This window comes from Anneissia japonica, unplaced genomic scaffold (genome assembly GCF_011630105.1).
Source record: "Anneissia japonica isolate Jap-2015-1 unplaced genomic scaffold, ASM1163010v1 scaffold288091_len1417266_cov198, whole genome shotgun sequence".
Classification (NCBI taxonomy): Eukaryota; Metazoa; Echinodermata; class Crinoidea; order Comatulida; family Comatulidae; genus Anneissia; species Anneissia japonica.
In genome coordinates this window covers 917408-937636 of record NW_022684833.1, presented here as the reverse complement: position 1 = coordinate 937636, position 20229 = coordinate 917408, and the positions used below count along the sequence as shown (strand labels likewise).

The 20229-nt window shown below is 36.8% G+C and overlaps 1 protein-coding gene across 2 annotated transcripts; it reads right to left on the bottom strand.

The window, feature by feature from the left end:
* Positions 1-1423: 1423 nt before the first annotated feature.
* Positions 1424-20006, bottom strand: LOC117107814 (N-glycosylase/DNA lyase-like). Of its 2 annotated transcripts, XM_033249607.1 has the most exons (6): positions 19870-20006; positions 6525-6752; positions 4896-5550; positions 4389-4583; positions 3845-3895; positions 1424-2839 (listed from the first exon to the last, which is right to left on the bottom strand). In XM_033249607.1, the coding sequence occupies exons 2-6, from the start codon at positions 6584-6586 to the stop codon at positions 2693-2695; spliced, it is 1110 nt and encodes a 369-aa protein (XP_033105498.1). In that variant the 5' UTR covers positions 6587-6752; positions 19870-20006; the 3' UTR covers positions 1424-2692. The 2 variants fall into 2 exon arrangements, with proteins under 2 accessions (XP_033105498.1, XP_033105489.1); XM_033249598.1 differs by lacking the exon at positions 6525-6752 and having other exon boundaries at positions 19870-20000.
* Between the last annotated feature and the right edge of the window lie 223 nt (positions 20007-20229).

The following is a 20229-nucleotide window of genomic DNA, read 5'->3' as shown; positions in this document are numbered from 1 at the left end:
AACCTTGAAAACATCGGGATGCATTCCAGAACTAGTTTCAACTTGATGACAGCAGTCATTTGCATATTTTCCAATCAAAACAATAACTTATTTGAAACTGTGTAATACTTTATATATTATAAATCCTGTGATTCCAATGTGCATGATGAATTACAAACCTTCCGAACATTTTAATAAATTAAAAGGACAAACGTTAAAAACAGTTGTGGCAAACCAACTCCACAAGGACAAAATGTTTCCGACAGTCGACTTCATGAAGTACAAACGTTTACACCAGTGTTTTAAAGCAACTCCATAAGGGATAAGAGTTCCCAACAGCTTGTGGCTGAACAGCTCCATCAAGAACGCACGTTTCCAAAAACAGGGGCGGATTTAGGAGGGGGGAGGGCCGGCCCGGCCCCGGCCCCCTTTTTGGGAGGTAAAAAAAAGGAAAAAAAAAAAAAAAAAAAGAGAGAAAAAGAAAAAAATGATAGACCAGAATGCCTCAAATGTTATGTTCGGGCGTCTAGAACACAAAAATTTCGCGGGGGCATGCCCCGGACCCCCTACGACAGTGTTGTCTCAATCGGCCCAACTTTCGGCCCCCTCCCGGCCCCCCCTTTTGGACATTTCTGGATCAGCCCCTGAAAAAGCATTGTAGGAAAGCACCGTCCACGAAGGTTCAGCAGCTGTGGTATAAAGCAGCTCCACGAAGGTTAACATTTCCAAACATATTACTGTACAGTAGTTGTTGGTAATAAAGCCAGACTTCGGAGGGATAAAACTGAAATATTGTAAAACTGATTTTCATAAGACACAAAAAGGGTGTTTGACGAAAAAAACTTGGGAACGGTTAAGATTCAGATTTTTAAATACCTGTACTTCAACCCTGGATGTAAAAGGACGTAACCACCCTCCCACTCGCTTTTACATATTAAAAAATAACAGTTCCTGAGATCGTTGTCAAACACTCTTTTTTTGTCTTAGAAACATCAGTTGTACAACATGTCAAGAAAGTGTTTTCTACGACATAGATTGCATTTTTGGTCATAAATATAAATAAAACAAAATTTAAGTAAACACTTGTCAATATTTATTCATTTCAATATCAAAAAATATAAAATTGTTAAGTTGAAAAGTAAACATTGGTATAAAACGTTTAAACGAAAATTATCATTACAGAAATAGATAAAAGTTAGGAATACAGTATATTGATTTACCATGCATTAAATTTCTAAAGAAGTTTATCCTAGAATAAAAAAGAATAGCTGATGTGACCATGGAGGTATAATACCTCCATGATGTGACAAAACAAAATTTAAGATATAAATATTGTGTAACAATAATAACAATTAGAGGGCACTCAGAGAGTGCATACCTCCACCTACATCATAATTCTCCTCAGTATAAATATTTCCCACATATTGTCCCCATAAAGAAAAAAATTGAAAAAAAAAAAAAAGAAAAAAAAAAAGAAAAGAACAAGTAGACTCTATGGGATTTGAACCGGGGTCTTATAACCACTACACCAAACTGTTTTCACATATATTAACGGTCATATGTTTGTTTACACTTTACCGGCAAGCCTGTATAAGCACACACACAAGTCTAATACGGCAAACAGTTATACATATTTTTCGATCATTGTGACCTTGACCTTTGACCCTGACCCTTTCTAGTTCTAGATCTTAAGTAAAGGAACATTGTGGCCAAGTTTGATGAATTTCTGACACAAACTATGGGCTGTTAGCTGTTCACAACAAATATGCCAACAGACAAATAAATGACTAAATAAATAAACAGGCAAAAACATAACCTCATGCCAACTAATAATAATAATAATAATAATAATAATAATATGAATATGAATACAAGCATAAATGAGAAGATTTTAGGTAGGTTGCACACCTAGGTTTTCAATTTCTGTTCGCTGGCCACAACAAAATTGCCGCCAGGTCAGGCCAGGTTGGGGGGGCCCCCACACTTAGCTCACCTGGGGTATAGATTATTAAATCAATTGGCTGGTGATCAGATAATAAATATAATAATTTGAGAAGCTGGTAGTAGGCAGGTTTTTAATTTATTTTCGCATCTGGCCATGTATGGTCAACGACCTTTAGCCACAGAACACTATAGTTGGCCTGATGATGCATCCTGGATTTGAATGTGAAATATTGTTACTGAATAAACAAGCAAGTCAAGTAGAAAATATTTATAACCTAATATCGATCATATGGTATAGATTAATAAACCAATTGGCTGGAAATCAGTAGATAAAATCACAAAAACTGAATTGTTTCAATTGTCTCATTAAAAGTTAATATTTCATTTTTTTTTAAATGAGCAATTCTATGTTTATAATAAAAGAACAGTCAATGTATTGTTTCTTTTTCCACACTTTTTAAAAATATAGATAATCATAAACCTATATTCTAATATGAAGATTTTTTCCAATTGAACAAGAGAAATATCAGGAAATAATGGCAATACTTGACCAGAGTCAAGAAAGCTCGGAAGAAAGCATCTTAAACCTACATCCTGCCACTCATTCCAGCCAAGTAACTCAAAAAGAAATTACAAGAAACCCTGCATTAGTCTAAACCTCAATGACTTCCTTTCTTTCCTGTTTCCCCATTTCCTTCAGGAATTAAGATTATCCTAGAGGATAGCAATTTCCTAAAATTATCTGACATTTTCTCTAAAAATATTCGAGTTAATCTATCTCGGTTTTGATCTTTTTTACGACCGCTTTCTCGACAGTTACTAATTTCCTCATGAGTTTTTTAGAGTGTTTGTGAGTTTCTGTACTTTCATCGATTTCTTTCTTGATTGCTTGGTCAGGTTTCTCTAATGAATGTTTCTGTGAAGAAAAAAAAATGTTTTAATAATATTATATTGGCATTATTTGAATAAGCATATTCCTTTCTTTTTTGACACAGCCTTATTATAGCATGTTTGAGTCACAGTAATACCCTTATTAAGCAGACAACTTCTTGACCAAAAAAATGTCCAATCAAGAAAAGAGAGAGAGAGAGTCTATTGTATTTGTTGTGATACGATAAAAAAATACAGTGGCGTATCCAAGGTGGGGCGTGGGCGCACGCCCTCCCACAAAAAGCTTGCGCCCCACAGGCGCCCCCCATTCGAAAACTTTGAAGCAAAAAAAATTAGGCTAGGCTTATGCTGTCACGGTTAACGTGTATTCGGGAATCTAAGAAGCAATATTTTTCTGTGGGCGTGGCCACCAAAAATAAATTCCACGCCCCCTCATATTTTGGTCGCGCCCCCCACCAGCACCCCCATTTAATTACTGCTAGATACGCCACTGGTTCAATATGGGTTAAATAAGTGTTGAAATGACTATTCGCACACTCAGAAATTGTCTCTCCCCTTAATAGGGAAGGGCCGTAGTGATAAAAAGAGTAGTTTCTCTCATTTGATGGAGAAATATCCCTTTAATAGCAGTGGCCCAAAGGACAGGTTGTACTCTATACGGCACCTGGTCTCGCACCCACTTTGCTTGCTTCTTCACTTTCATTGGTCATTTTTTAATTGGCTCATACAGACTGCTATATTATGCGCTTTATAAATCCATTGATTGATTGTATCTATTGGTGAATAAAGATTTTACTATAATGAATTAATGTGTTCATTAAATATCAGAAAATAAATTAATCATTGATTTTATCTGGAATAACATACAATCAGTGCACAAGGTACCCATGATACTAACAGAGAGGGCAGCATTTACATATGATTCCTCATCACATGATGTTCTGTGTTCAACATTGAAGGTTATGATACAACAGGTGGTGTATTACCAATAATATTTAAGGTATAAATTCCAACATAAATTGATTTATACCTTTTGGCCTTGAAGTTCTTGGAATTTACGAAGATCAGCACTGAAAAGTACCTGAATATTAAAAAGAATAATACTTTTTGTTTACCATGATTTATATCTCTATTGTTTCTATTTACACTATGTATCTACTGTAATGTAACAATGACCCTTCACACACAAAATAAGTTGCACATCATGTAAAGTTGAGATAATACATTACAACATGAATTCTGGCATACATAGTTTTCAAGTACTGTACTATATTTTAAGTATCAACATTATATGTTACATCATAAACGTCATGTATTGTGACTTAGTTGGTTTATGAATATATTTATTTTCTATTTGCATTGAGATGATAACATAAAGATATTGGGTTTGAAACAGAATTGGTTGCTTGTTTTTACTGTTTATTGCACTGCTGTTCAGCACACAGAAACCAGGAACCCCCCCCCCCAACCCACATCCAATGATTCAATGACAACCCACTGACTACAGCCTCAGTTCAACCAAATGTAGATCTCAACATACTAATCAAGAGAGAGATATTACAACAAATATTTACCGAATGGGCCCATCCAGCATATTCTCCAAACATTTGTCTATAAGTGTCACCAATTTCTTTGTAGATTGTGGCTGTCAAGGACTTGGCAGTCTTTAGCTTTGGCATGTAGTCCCGGGCGGATATCTGCCACACATGAGTGTCCACAGGGATAGCTCCTGTCTTGTCCAACGAGAACAGACACACACAATCAGCAACCTACAGCAAATGAATACAAATGTGATAATCATAAATAATAATTCAAATAATAAACATCCTAATAACAAAAATTAGAAATGATAAACAACAATTTAATAAACATAATACAGGTAAAGAAATATATTTTAATACTACTAAGATATGTAATAATTGTACAGTAATAAGTAATATACTGCATCAATTAGTAGTGAACAATGAAAATTGATAATAAGCAATAAAAAATTGATTTCTTTAAGCATAACAATAAAATCATAATATTTGAGTCAGTTTTAGTGTAAGAGCCCCTCGTGAAATATATATTGTTGAATTTACCTTCGGGCCTACGCCCTTGAGTTTCAGTAACTCTGCCTTGGCTTCAGTGTATGTCACATTCCGTAAAGATTCTAACCAATCACTGCCACCATTTTGCATAATAAAATCTGCTGAACTGCTGATATATCCTGCTCGGTAACCAAATCCAAGTTCTCGCAAATGAGCCTCAACTTTGCGTTTGCTAAGGCTGGCTACAGTCGGGAAAGAGTACCAAACTTCACCGTCCACCTCCATCAGCCTGTCTCCATAATGTGTACAAAGAGCATTAACCATGCCGGTTATCCGTGAGATATTGTTATTTGATGAGCAAATAAACGAAAAAAGGTTTTCCGTTGGATCGATACGGAGTGTACGAACACCAGCAAATCCAGAGGAAATCTGGGAAAAATGTTTGTCAGATTTGCTCCAAGTAACGTAGAGTTCTTCTAAGGATGTGTTTAACTGAAAGTAGTCTCGAAGAATGTCCTCATCCGAAACCTCTTCTTGATTCTTCGCGACATGTTTACTGCTCTTACATTTTTTCAATAGTACTTTCTTGTCCAATGTTTGTGGCTTGTGAACCTGGTAGAGTAAAGTTCCCTCATCTGCTTGTGTAAGAGTCCAGACCCTACCAGCTAACACACTACGAAAAACACCTGGCTTAATTTCTTTCCACCTGTAAAAGAAATGATGTATTTTTATGTTTTTAATTTGTACTGTACAGGTTGTTCCATAATTTATGCCCAACTTTGACATTCTAACATTTCTTTGGGCAAAATCACAATGTATGATTTGACTTTTACGAACACTTACAAATTAAGGACTGGTTTTAAATTAGAAATCCAGTACTGAAAAATGCCTTTTGATTGGCCATCCTCTACATATTGTCAAGAAACAATTCCAATTCTTATGATTCCACCAAAATCTGCCCAATTTTGTGTTCAAAGATAACTACGAGGGCTTACACCAAAAGAATTAAACTACTACAAAATATTCTGGAAATAAAATAGTAGATACTGATATTACAGTAGTCACATGGCCTTAGTGTTTGGTTTGCTTTAAAAGGCAGGTATACACTATTGGATCAGACTTTATCTAAGGTAATAGTGTATGCTTCCTTTAAATGTTGTCATCTGATACAACAGATAATGCTAATCATATAATCACAATACCAGGTCAATATTTGATCAAATACTGCATGACAGCAACATGCTTCTTTTAAATTTTGACAAATATTTTATGGTTAACATAAACAATATGATTTTATTTTATCTTATTTGAAAAGACATGAACAAACTATACATATAAAGCACAATAAAACAAACCAGATCTAAGACCAGGATAATTAAAAAGATGGCTTATTTCCATTGGGGTCCAATATACTGTATTTTAACCAATCAATCAATCTATCAATTGCTAGTATTTGTATTGTAGCGGTTACCAAAACAATGTTCTGCTTTGTGGCATATTCATATCATTGACAAGTTTTCACCAAACTTGCAAATTGCAGAATACTGCGGAATGGCAGTCAGCAATATAAAGGTATACATTTTTTTTATTGTGTCAAGTGTAAAAATCATTCTGTTTTCAATAATCAAAACACAAATTCTCGGCAGTTTCACTTTATACAATTACTGTGTACCAACATACCTGTCTTTGTCCTGTTTCGTCATGTCTTTCACTTCTGTATGTCCAGTCACCGTTTTGTCCATTCATGTTCTCTACACTATTTTATTTCATATCTTGGGCACTGGCACCTGACATTTGTGGGCTGTGCTTTATTTCTCTTGCATGTATTCTTGTGAAAGGTTGCCATTTATTGTCCTCTTCTGCAGCTGCCCACAACTCTTACACAAGCTTTTTGTTTTTTATTGTCCACTACATGAATTATATATAACTTGTTTTTCCATAATATGTGCAAACAAATCATGTCTGTATGCTCTGATTTATCAAAGTCTGATCACTTTGACAGACAAAAATATGAAAGTGTTTGCATGGATTTTGTAACATACACAAAGTTAACAACAATAATAATAATAATAATAATAATAATAATAATAATAATAATAATAATAATAATAATAGTTGACAGGGACACACCTGCCTTAACCTCTCGGCCATTCACCTAGCCTCGAATGGCAGGCAGTTACAATACATTTTCTGTCTTTTTATATTTCAAAATTCAGTACAATATTTTTAAGTTCTTTAAAAATTATTTTAAAATAATACAAACATACCCACGGAATACAGTTATCGCCACCCATGTTTTCACCCAGTCAAAAGCTAATTTCATGACCATCCAGCACCTTTATTAACCCCCTTACCCATCATTAAAGTCCATTTGTTAGAGTTTACCAATGTTATCACTTATCTACCCATAAAATGATGACCACCCACCCTTAGGTTTCTACAGCTACAACCCTGGTACCCATAAAAAAAAGGGTACTCAAGCCATAGTTGTTAACACAAAAAAGATCTTTCCCCAGTTGTCGAGGCAGTGTCACTCCTCCATGCAGTGTAAACACAGATACTCACAAGGGAGTTTGTTGAGCTTAGACAATATCTAGTAATGGAGAGTTTCACTGTGGAGCACTTTAAATAAAGCAACACTGCGTCGAGTGAAGAGGAGATGGTATAACCGCAGAAAAACTTAACCTTTGGTAAAGCCTGGTTTCCATAAAATCGAACAGCGTTTTCAGGGCAATCGTTGCACTGCATAGCAGTCCCCAAGGCAATCGGGAAGGCTCCCCGATTCAACAGACCAATAAGCATCACCAAAAGCTGTCAGCAAAAGTGTGCAGCAATTGCATGGAAACCAAGTTTTAGTTGTGAACCATGTTTACTGTTGTACAGTATAAGAGATAAAGAAAGAAAATCACTGGAAATGAATGAAGTGCCTCGTCCTCCGTCACCGCCTGCACCAATGGTTTCTGAACAAGATGAAGATGTGACTCTTTCCCATTGTAAATTAATTAAATGGGACTGAAAAAATTTAAATTAAAGGCTTTTACTATTAATTGTAATTGGTTTTTTTTATTTCAGTCTTTGACCATCCAAGAACTAAATCTGCTTGACAAAAAGAAAAAACCGTCGCTGTTCACAAAAAATTTAAGCGTCCAAATATTTGGACACATTTAGAATGTCAACCCTTGAGAGAAAAGCCTCAAATTGCATGAAAACGCAGGGGGACTGGGCCCTAAACCATGAAAAGGTTACTGAAATTAAAGGTGAGTTGGATACTTAAATATGCATGTAGGGAGTTCAAACCTTTTTATTGGCTTGCCGAAGAGTTCTTTACACCGTCTCCAGTTGCTGCAGAACAGATCCGCCCTGTGAGTCATGTACTAGCCGGTCTTTGCACCTCAAATTGCTGGTAAACGGAAGCAGTGATGTGGGTTATGGTCGTTTTTCTGGTAGCCTTTAGTTTAAAAGGATAAGCTTTTCATGGTTTTCACAAGCGCCTTGAGCACTTTAGTGGAGATGTGCGCTTAATAAATCTTATTATTATTATTATTATTATTAAACCTCACTCTGCACATTTACATGTTAAAAGACAAATGGCAGAAAATATGTCTTTTGCTTTCAAAATGTGTTAAGAATTGTATAATTTTTACATATGATCTCCCAATTTGTTTAAAATCTTTCATTTCAAAGTAAAATTTATACAAAATTTTGTATCTATTCGAACATAATTGTAGTAATATCAATCTAGCGGCAACGACGGTTGGTTGCTAACAGGATCTCCATCACATGTATCATGAGGAACGACGATTTAAAAGCCTCTTGGACACACTGGAAATGAATGGTTGCATGGAATTGGAGCACTGCAGTTAATTCAATGCGCTGAGTTGCCAAGATTGACTTCCAGAAACAAGTGAGAGCATGCTTTGGGTGTCTCCGTATAGACTATAGAAGTAATGCGTGTAGAAGTTGGTTGAAGTGTAATGATCCACACCCAATGACACTTCAGTGGCAGATTCAAGGTGGCCCAACGAGGAGAAAAAAAATGAAAATATTAATCAAATTTAGGACTGAGGAGAGTGCCATTTCTGGCCATCTAGAGGTGCCGTCTTACCTTAGCCCCAAACATGGTGGGGCTGAGTTTGGTGTAGACTATCTGTGAAAGTCCTTCCCTGGGCTCCCTATATTTCGAATTCCTGGACCCGCCGCTGCTCTTCATACAGACCCAAGCCCAGGGTCGATGAACAAGAAGTATGAAAAGCAATTGGTTTGGTCTGATGCAAGATGCGAATGTACCTAAGCTATTACTAGCAGTGAAGTTCAGGTCCAAGAATGGGAGGAAAGTACTAAGAAAATGCCTTTTTTGATCCAAAATGAAAAGAATGACACAAAATGGATAAACTCAAGATATAGATAGATTTTAGGAAGGTAAAGGCAAGGATGCTGTGCGCAAGAATGCCAACTGTAACAGGAGTTACTGTTTTTTTTTGTTAAGATTTTAAAATATATTGAGGGTCATCACACAGTATTTGCTTGCGGATATTGGCCTATCGATTAATGCTTCAATATTGGAATAGACAATGATGTAGTGAAATTGTAAAATACAACTGATCTTGAAGAAAAAGTATTTGTTCTATATCATGTGCTTGTCCCTGTCACAAGTGCATCAGCTTAAAGGGTATTCAACATGCAGTAAAATACCCATTTTTGGTAGATGGAAATAAGAAGAGACTCCAAGCACCCTTATTCACACAACTCCTTCAAAGATCTATCAGGTGTAAGTTATTAAAGCGCAAATTGAAGCTGACACTTCTAAAAACCTAAATGCAAAAGAGACTGGACTTCTCCTTTCAGAATATTGCTGATCTTCAGAAATGGCTAAAAGAACATAAAAGGAAAAATGCAGAAAAGAAAGTTAAGGGCAAATACTGCTAATGGAGACAAGCGGCTAGGAATAAAAAAATAGTTTTAAAAAAAATGAGGCTGTGACTCACTCTTAAGGACCAAAATTACACAAATCAATCGTGATGTTGGTAGTCTATGAGTGAGATACTTACCTGGATAACCGACTAATTGCCATTGTTCCCAAACGAAACACCCCTTCGAAAAAAAAAAATGGAACAGTCCGACCCAAGGCGCCACGTTCGAACCGTCTCCCTAACAAATGTCCTCATTCCCTTTTCGACGTTGTTCGAAGTCGGATCTAGCCTTTGAAAACTAGCAGGACTTTTCAAGCAATTCTGTTCTCCTTGGATTTATTTTTGCCTTGGATTTATTTTCAACTAATGGTTGACAAGATATCTTTTTTATTGTAGTCTCGATCGGTTTCCATGTCCGCTCGCAAGTCTTTATGTCTTTTTGTGGGGGCCCCAAACCGAGTGTTAAGCTCGACCGGCACTCGGAGTGCCCGTTGTGTCGCTCGTGCAGCAAGGCTGAGCCTTGCGAGATTTGTGCGTGCTGGCCCCCGACTAAGTTTGCGGCGGCTCTGGATTGGGCAGCTCAGGCTGCCACTCGATCTCAGAGTTTGCTGCCGGCTGCGTCAGGGGTTGTAGCGGCGCCGGATGACTCTCCTCCACCGCTCGAGGGTTCGTCGGCTTCGCGTTCGGCGGGTCCTTCCCCTCCGCTGGACCCGGCGCTGGTCCAAAATCTCATGCATAAATGTAATATTGCCTATAAAAAAAAATATGTGTATACTTTGTAGCTCTCTCGCTAAATATCCATCATTACGGTGCTTAAAAATAAAATAGGATTGGTCTTGTCATTACACATTTGAACACAAACAAATGGTGGCGTATCACACCCTGGTTGATATAGGAACTGTATGGTTGTGGTAGGTTGGATTTCTCTCAACCATTCAAATTATGAAGCATCTAGGAAAAGATTTTTCTGGGGTGAGGGAGGGGGTGGGGCATGCCCGGGATCCCCTAGGGCAGGGGTTTTCAGAACAAAATCTCCTGCCTGCAAATTAGTCTACCTTGGCATTTATGAACTGTACTTAGGTGGCTAACTCAACCATGGTTTCCCAGGTTAATAAATATGTTGGTTGATCACCCTATTATCTTACCAAAGACAAAGAACACATTGAAATTGGAAGGTTCCAATGATATACACCCACTTTCACAAAAATTAAATCTGATTTCTTGTAGGTTATCTTTGAGTCCCTTGATTTAAAAAGACTACCAATCCAAGCTCAAAACATTATACTGGCCTCATGGCGGCAGTCTACTCGAAAGCAGTACCACAATAATCAGAAGATGAATTTTAGATGATACAGTCTGTACTGTACAAACATACTGTAAATAAAAGTTACTATTTCATATTTTACTATTATTTTTGGCAGATAAAAGGAGAGTCACCTAGGGTGTCCTGCTGTATATTTGCAAACTAAAAAAAAGGAAAATATGCAGGCATACCCGCAAAAAAAAATACAGACCTCAGCCCCAATCATGATGGGGATGAGATAACACAGACTTTCTATTTACGAATTCCAAACCATACAGTAGCTCACTCTTTAATTAACAACGGATCAGCAGCAATGTTTCACTTTTGGAACTTTGATTGGTTTGATTGAGAAAAAATTGTAACTAACTTGCAGCTTTTTCTGTTTCAGGTTGAAATCCGAGAATGACCAAAAAACAATAAAAAGAGAGAACACAGGAAGAAATGGTAATGGGTTCCTTCAGCGGAAGCTGGACTACCACAAACAAATACACGAAATATATGTATCTCTTCATGCAGTACGTGTTCTAGTATCTGGGTATGCCAGTGCTTGCATATACCCTGTATTTAGTGATGAAACCAAAAATGCTTTTGGAGAACAGTTTTGCTGATCAGAAAGCTCAAGATGCCTTTCTTTCTGGTGGGATATCGCCTAACCCAGTACAGCGTAGACATGGAAGACAGGATGATTGTCCTCAACATAGTGTTTATGTGCACTATAAGGTACTATTAGGTAATTAATCATTACCCGCCACATGCAGTTGGCGAAATTTCACCATGGGAAGATGTGTACTTGCCCGAACAACAGCTGATGCCATTTAGACGCAGAAGTGTAAGTGGAGTGCAAGTTTCATCAGTGTATTTGCAAACTGTTTCAACAATGCAGTTGGCTTTTCCATCAGAAATTGAAATGTTCCCGAGACATCAGGGCATCAAAGTAAGTGACATCTTATCTCCTGTGATGGGTAGCCGCTTTCTTATTTTGTATCAGAATGCTGGTGCAGTTTTTGCTACCACACATAGTTGGATTTTTAAGGAAAGTGATGATGCCAACAAATGATTTACAGCGAGTGGTATCGGTAGATAGCAAGACCAAGCTTTCAACACCTAAATAAAAATATCTGCTGTCTAGTACTAAAACTGCAACAAATGTGGCTAATTTTAAAATACTAATAAATAATGTAAAATGAGCGTTGTTGTCAATAAGCTGATGCATGATGGACTGTACGTTGACAGCCACACCAGAGGTATTTTGTACAGTAGCAAACAAGACAAGACCAAAGAAGGCCTCATTGGAAAATATGTTTGCTGTTTCATGGATGAAACTAGGCGAAAAATATCAGAATTGTCCTGGAACTAAACACACCATTCCAACTTGCTGCGGAAAATATGGAAGATGAACACAGCTTTACTGGTTAGAGGAGCGGCAGAATTTTTTTTTGTGGAAATACTGTGATTATACAGTAGACACGGTGTTCATGAATTTAACTTAGATGGTGCTGTGTTAAATGAATTTAACTACCTCAACTGAAAGATGACCATCAAGTTGAAGGTCTATTGACATCTGGATGTTATTCTTCTAATATGCTGAAGACAACTTGATGATGATCATAGCACCTCCACGATCCTAGGGTATGTTCACACACACACACACACGCTAGCGTTAATATAGCGAAAGCCGTCTGTGTGAACACTTTGGAATTTAAATCCGTGGATTAGCTTAGCGCCGGTGTAAGCTACGCCAGTCTTTCGCCGTGTATGTGAACATAGCCATAGTCTCAATGATGATTTAAAGCTACAAATCAAGTCATGTGTTGGCAACAACATTAGTTGAAAGGGTCTTCAGATTACTAGACCATGTCTGTGTCTAGTAAGTCGAGAGCAAGATTGTCTATAAGTGCAAGAAAACTTTGGATTGCTTGAAAAATCATTAAAAGAACGAGAAATACTCCATTCGACGGCCCGAATGCTTTATTTACGTAGTGATCAATTTACGCCAAATGAAGTCGGATCTTGTCCGAAGAGAAGAAACAACACCTTGAAGAAAAGAAAAACTGCTCATTGACCTGTTGCAGTACAGTATGGTGAACTGTGGCAGATCTTTGTTCTGTTTTGACTTGAAAGAAAATTGGTCGCATATTCCATTTTGTGTACTCAGGAGTTAACACACTGGATAGAGGGCGCTCTCTCCCTCGAGGCCAGAACAAAACTGACTAACATTATTCAATTACACTATCTGACGATATCAATGTTGGTCAACTGTATGCTGAAACAAATGAATGTCCTCAGATCTTGAAGATCACAGCTTCAAACGATGACAGCAGTAGTAAATAGTAGTAAGTAGTAGTAAGCGCAAGAAATTGCCAGATGACCACACACAGGAGCTAGATTGCACTAGTACTTATATTGATTTAGATCAGCTTCCTTGGCTTGATGAGGGAAACTATAAGTTTTTACCATCGACGTCATTAGAACAACCGGAAACGCCAATGATCACATTTGGTCGAACGTGTGAAACAACAACTGAATTTATCTGATATTTATAGACCAGAACTGCAGGCCCAGGCGACTGGAGGCAGGTAAGATATCGTGCGAAATACCTGCTGTAGGTTTATGTACACCTACGACTGATCTGGCTAAAACATAAAAAATTGAATAACACTGGGTATCAAGAAGGATCGGCTAACTTGAATCAATACATCACTTGTTGACAATCAGCTCATTGTAACAGAGGCATGGTTCTGGCACTGTTTAAAACTAGGAGGATTAGCAGTGTACATCGCCAACAAGAGACTCATTTTTCACCAAAATTGTAGGAAGAGCCATTGTAGAGAAATTACGTTCTCTACAAATACCCATTGCTGATATGAGAGCACAATGTTTTGATGGTGCAGCTAACATGTCAAGTGACAGATGCGGAGCGCAAAGCTATGTGAGAAACCATGGTGCGGATCAGGCACCATATACCCACTGTAGTAGCCATGCACTGAACTTGGTCATTAGCCACTCATGCAAAGACACAGAGATGAAACACGTCATTGACCAGATGAAGGCTATTTGTCTTTATTTCAATGGATCACCCAAAAGGCAGAGACTTCTTGAATGCATAATTAATAAATGCTGTACACCTGGTAAGAGGAAGCCCCTTCTCGATCTATGTCGCACTCATTGGGCAGAGCGCCAGGCAGCGTACAAACATTTCTACACTTCGTATGTGTTCATTGTTGAAGCACTGGAGCATATAGCCCATGGACTGCATACAGACAAGTATGAACTTCAGGATTTCTCTGGCTCATGGTCGGCTGCTAGCAGAACTGATGCAAATTCATTGTGCCATAGCATTGCCTCTTTCAAGTTTATCACCGTGTTCATAGTGGTGTATCAAAAACTTGGTGCTCTAGCGGAGATTAGCAAGGCCTTGCAGAAGAGAGCTCTTGATGTTTATGACACCTACAACAGGGTAACATTTCGTTTGATTTAGAATGAATACTTTGGAACCTTGTTATAATGCGGTTGGTTGTAACGGAACCCTCTTATTTTGGTGGTCCCAACTTTTTTTATTCCTTTTTACCCTGATATACCACGGTAATATTCATGATCCCAATTAGGACCTCCTTATAATAAGGTTCCATTGTACATTAAAGTTAATGGATAGTTTTAGTATTATACATGTGTTAAAATGAGATTCTTTTTCTTTGAATCATGATTTTATAGTTCCGTGTAAATTGTTGTAAAATTGACAAACAAATTAGAACCAATATAGCAAAATGTTTGTTCATTAGTAAATATACCTTGTATAGAGCATTATTTTTCTATTCGGAATTATTACAGTGCATCATATAAATTGCCAGTGCCAGGGCTTACTAGTGCTTCTTGATTTTTCTGATGGTCCATTCTCTGACGATCTAGAAAAAAAGTCAATCTAGTCAATCTTGTTGGTTTAATTAAAAAAATAAGAAATAAACCCTCACAAAATTAAATGAGATATTGCTACAGTAGTTCAGTGAAAAAAAGTTTATGTGAAGACTACTAAGTATTTGTTTTGTCACTTTTTTGTTATTTATTGTGTCTTTCTTTTCAACTATAATTAATTACATTACAATCCTCTTGTTTAAATAAATTTTACATTATTCCAGGTTGATGATGTAATTACTACAAGAATCTGTGGGAAAACATTGAAGCAAGGTTCAAAAAGTGGTTTGAACATGCAAAGAGGATGGCACGGAGGGTATGTTTATATATTCCTTTAAGGAGAAGCGTCTACAATCTTTAATGCAAATGATAATTCTTTAACCATTTTCAATAATATAGATGATTTGCAACTGAATACTTCATATATAGCATGCTTCTATTCAACTTCAGCAATCACAATCAAAAGACTGCATTTTATACATGGGAATGGTATTATTATGGTATCAGTTTCACATGCTTTTCAATTTTTAAAAGTAATAAAAATCAGCATGTGACAATAGTTATTCAACTCCAGATATAAATACAATATTCAATTAAATAAAGGTAAAACCGTAATGTGACAATTAAACAATAATGAGTGACCTTGATCAGATGGCACTACATGTCGTTGCCTGAAAGAAAGACAGCAATTACTTTAATTATTATCCAAATCAGACATCAGAGCAAGTGAAAGACCTGCTCAGATGTTTGACAATGGCAATCGTATTATGCCCCCTAAACATATTTAAAGCCCTAATCAGTTAAGAAATACCAGTAATCCAAAACTAAGCTGTATGAAAATGTTAAGAACGATCAAAGAAGTGACAATAACTGGCAATAATTAAATGCATATTGTTGTTCAAGGTTGATGTGTCAGTGGAGATGCCCAGGCTTGCGGCAAGACAAACTCACAGACCAAATGCAGAGCCCACGTCCTGCAACTGTGAAGAAAGAGCATGCGACCACAGGATCGAGACCTATTTCAGAGTGAACTATGCTGTGCCCTTTGTGGATCATGTCATTGCAGAGCTTGAAAAGCAGTTTTCAGGTAATATTAGAATACATCACCTGTGACCTTCATCATCATCATCATTATCATCATTGTACCTGGTGTGGGTATACTTTTTGGACACACTGTTAATACTGATAAATCAATTTACAACTGAAACTAGAAAATCAAACTCTTTTTTTTTTATTTGGCCTTTTGAATATTGTTAGCACTGCCTCATTCAACTGAACAAAATATATGTTAACAACTATTTTGAAATTAGTGATATCCAAACATCCAAACTAAATAGTAAATAACCTAGGACCAAAATCAAATTGAAATCAGTTGGTTCCAGTTGCCCAATTGGTTTTAACCGTAACCAATTGGCAACTGGTTTCAATTGGAACAAGCTGTTCCAATTTCCCTATTGAAACCTTACCAGTTGGCCCTGTTGTTCAAGCGACCGGCATCTTATTATAGACGTTGTTGTGCTATTTTTAGCTAAAGATAACATGTTTGTTAACTAGTAGCAGCACTATTGAATGATATATATATTTTACTGTACCGTAATTATGATAATTACAGTCTACTATTCCAATGTCTATTATATGATTATACATTTGTTTACAGTGTAAGATGATACACTTGGTACATCGTATTAATAATTATGAAGTCTGTATACTGATCAGACATTGTTGCGCCATAGTTTTCGTAAGGTTATATTGTATTTAGTATTGTATGGGCTGAGATTGCTATGCATTTGCTTGTTATGAATTGTTAAATGTAATTGTTTTTTACTGGTAAATTCAGTTATTCTTATACTGTATTTCAATTGGTGTTCTAATCCACAATTAAACTATGCTGGTTATAATGCATTGAGAAATAATTTATGCAACGCATGTACTAAATTATTCATGTTATGTTATGATTGATAACTTAACACTACTTGAACTGAACAAGTGTGTTTATGGTGGTTTGATAGTTGATACTACTTGTGTATTTTAGACTACATCTCTATGTAGTTTTAATAGAATTGTATTATTGTATTGTTTAATGATTTTATTCTAATATTTCATTATGTTGTTATTATCTCATAATGGTAACTAAATATTTCTATTTTTAGTCACCTGACAGACAGTTAGACAGCCAATCGAAGGACAAAGAAAATAAAGTTGTTAATACTTATTCACTTGTTACTGGTGTTTGTTTGTTTGCGTTAGGGAATTGTGGCACTCTCAACCCGAAAACAGTCAAATTTGTGAAGTCGACTAACAACTGAGTTTATATGCCTAGACCTAGAGTAAGAATATTAACTGTTTAATATTTATTTCTGTTGTTTTCATATAGGTATTCTACCAAGTCCAAAGAGATGGAAGGCTGCTTTGCACCTGATTGCAATTACCCTACCACTGCTCTTGACTGTGAAAGAAATTGTGATAGATATAAGAATATGGGTAGTGTTAGCTTAGATTTAACTAGAAGAATCCAGACAATTATAAACTCTTGCTTATGAAAAATATTAAGAATATTGTACCCAGATGTGATCAGCAACCAGGAGTTATGGGCAAGGACAAGTCAGCAGCCCATAGAATCTCTTATACACATCTTGCCACATGGTCCACCTTTCACCTAGTGCCAGTGATGCGTGATTGTTTGTTTTTTTGGATGAGGGCCAACTTTCACTGCCTAGGCTTGAGAATGTCTGAAGTTGTTTATGTTTATTTAGAAATAGAACACAAAAAAACCTATGTCATCATGAGTATACATGGAACACAAATAATAAACTGTGTTTTAAAAGGTTTAATAATAGAAAGAGTGATGTAGTCACATGAAATTTAAAAGTGTAGGGATTAGAGAAGTAGGTAGGCTTAGCACAGCACATGGTCCTATGTTTATGCTGTAAATAAACAAGGTTCAAGAGCTCAGACTTGTGGTTTCTGGCTTATAGTTTATCCTTTGTTAATCACAAACTTACGGAAAGATAGAGTGCATTTCCCTTGTATTTTGAAGTTGTATATGTAGAGCTTGTGTATAAACAATTGATAAACTGAACATTTATGAGTCATACAAGGTGTATCGGTAAATTTAAGCTGTAACGGTAAACTTGTTTCTGAATGAATCTGTAACGGTAAACTTGTTTTCTGAATGAAGCTGTAACAGGGCCGTTACAGTTTATTGCCGTGGGGAGAACACTGTGTTGCTATGTCTTTGGCTGTGATATTCCGATATTAAAATTGTCATAACTTTACAACCAATTGATTTCATTAAAAATGTATTGTATTTTCCTCTAGCTTCCTTTAATTTGACACCAACTTCATTAGGATAGCATCAGAATGCAATTTTCACCAGAAAAACCTAATTTAAAGAATATTTTGATCAATTAACCAATTTTGGTATTTGCAGTCTTCTTTAATAACAAGTGAATATCTACGGTCCTACTAGCCCCGCCCATCTCCAGTCATCTGAGGCCTAGGATTTCTCTGGTCGTATCACAGCCATTTATAACTTTCCTGACGTCCATCCATCCAGGCGATCCAGACGTCTCCGGGCGATTTTTAGAGGGCCCGCCGGGTGTCAAAAAAACGAAGACCCCTATTTTTTCTCTTTCATTTTGATAATACGCCAGGCTGTCACAAAATCAAAATTAAGAAATTTTTGGGGCGTCTGTTTGTGAAATTTTCAAGGGTCTTCGTCTTGTAGACACCCTATATGGATGTCTACAAAACGAAGACCGAAGACCCGAAAAACGAAAACCTCCAATTATTTCTCAATTATCTTATTGAAAGTATTTCAAAATCATCATAAAACAGTTGCCAAGTACATATTTCTTATTTTATCACGATTGGGAGAAAAAAAAAATGTGGATCTTGGTTTTTCGGGTCTTCGGTCTTCGTTTTGTAGACACCCATACAGGGTGTCTATAAAACGAAGACCCTTAATTATCTCGTCCATCCTATGTTGGTGTCACTACCAAATGACCGATGCTGCACATATGCGTCACTATACCACATTCCTACTGTTTATTTTAACATGGAATGAAATATTCAAGGTTTTTGTAGGCCCCCAAGATACGCGTACCGCTAGGCCAAGCATTACTTTCATTTAGAGCGTAGGAGCGCCAAGATGCGCTCAGCCACCTCCAGCTGTGCACCCCAGCTGTGGACGTACAACATTGGTTGCTGCTTTGGAACTGGAATAAAGGGTAAATCATTCAATTGACTCAGATTCAGGCACAAATGTGCTAAGAAGACGAATACTATATATACATAGCATGAAGTGATTTAAAAACATTATTTTCATCACGATTGAAAGAAAAAAAATGTGGGTCTTCGTTTTTCTGGTCTTCGGTCTTCGTTTTGTAGACACCCATATAGGGTGTCTATAAAACGAAGACCCTTAAGTATTTCTTGATATTCCTCATTTCATTCCGATAAAATAATGAAATAGGTACTTGGCAGTTGTTTTATGATTTTGAAATACTTTCAATAAGATAATTGAGAAATAACTGCAGGTCTTCGTTTTTGGGTCTTCGGTCTTCGTTTTGTAGACACCCATATTATCCATATTTATATGGGTGTCTATAAAACGAAGACCCTTGAAAATTTCACAAACGACGCCCAAAAATTTCGTAATTTGGATTTTGTGAGAGCCTGGCGTATTATCGTCAAAATGAAAGAGAAAAAAATAGGGGTCTTCGTTTTATAGACACCCAGCCAGGGCCTGCCTAGCTATCCTATCTGGGCCTACCTAGCTAGGCCAGAGAGGCCTAACTACCGTACTACTACTACTCTTGCTAGCCTAGGCCTAGCCTAGAGAATTTCGTCCGGTCTTATTTATATACCATCCACCTTAATTTGAAACACAATAAATAGTTACCTAAAACTTTGGCCGCAAACTAAAGCAACATCAAGGCGTAATTCTGAGAGTGTACAAGCAAGTCTTCTCCAGGTAGACATCGTAAATTTCGGCCTGGAAAAACTTATCTGTGTTTGCCAATCGATCGACAGGCTTCACGGCCAAACACACGCCATCTCACGGCCAAATTCGGCCAAACTTTTTTTCGATATCGGCCAAAATTCGGCCAGATTTTAATCCAATTAGAAGACAGCAGTGGGTACATATTCATTTGAAATACTACAAAAATTACACTTTGAAATGGTGCGGAACGGTCCCGCATTCCAAAGTGATTTTAGATGAAACACATATTTTGCAGAAACACATGCGTGATCCATAATT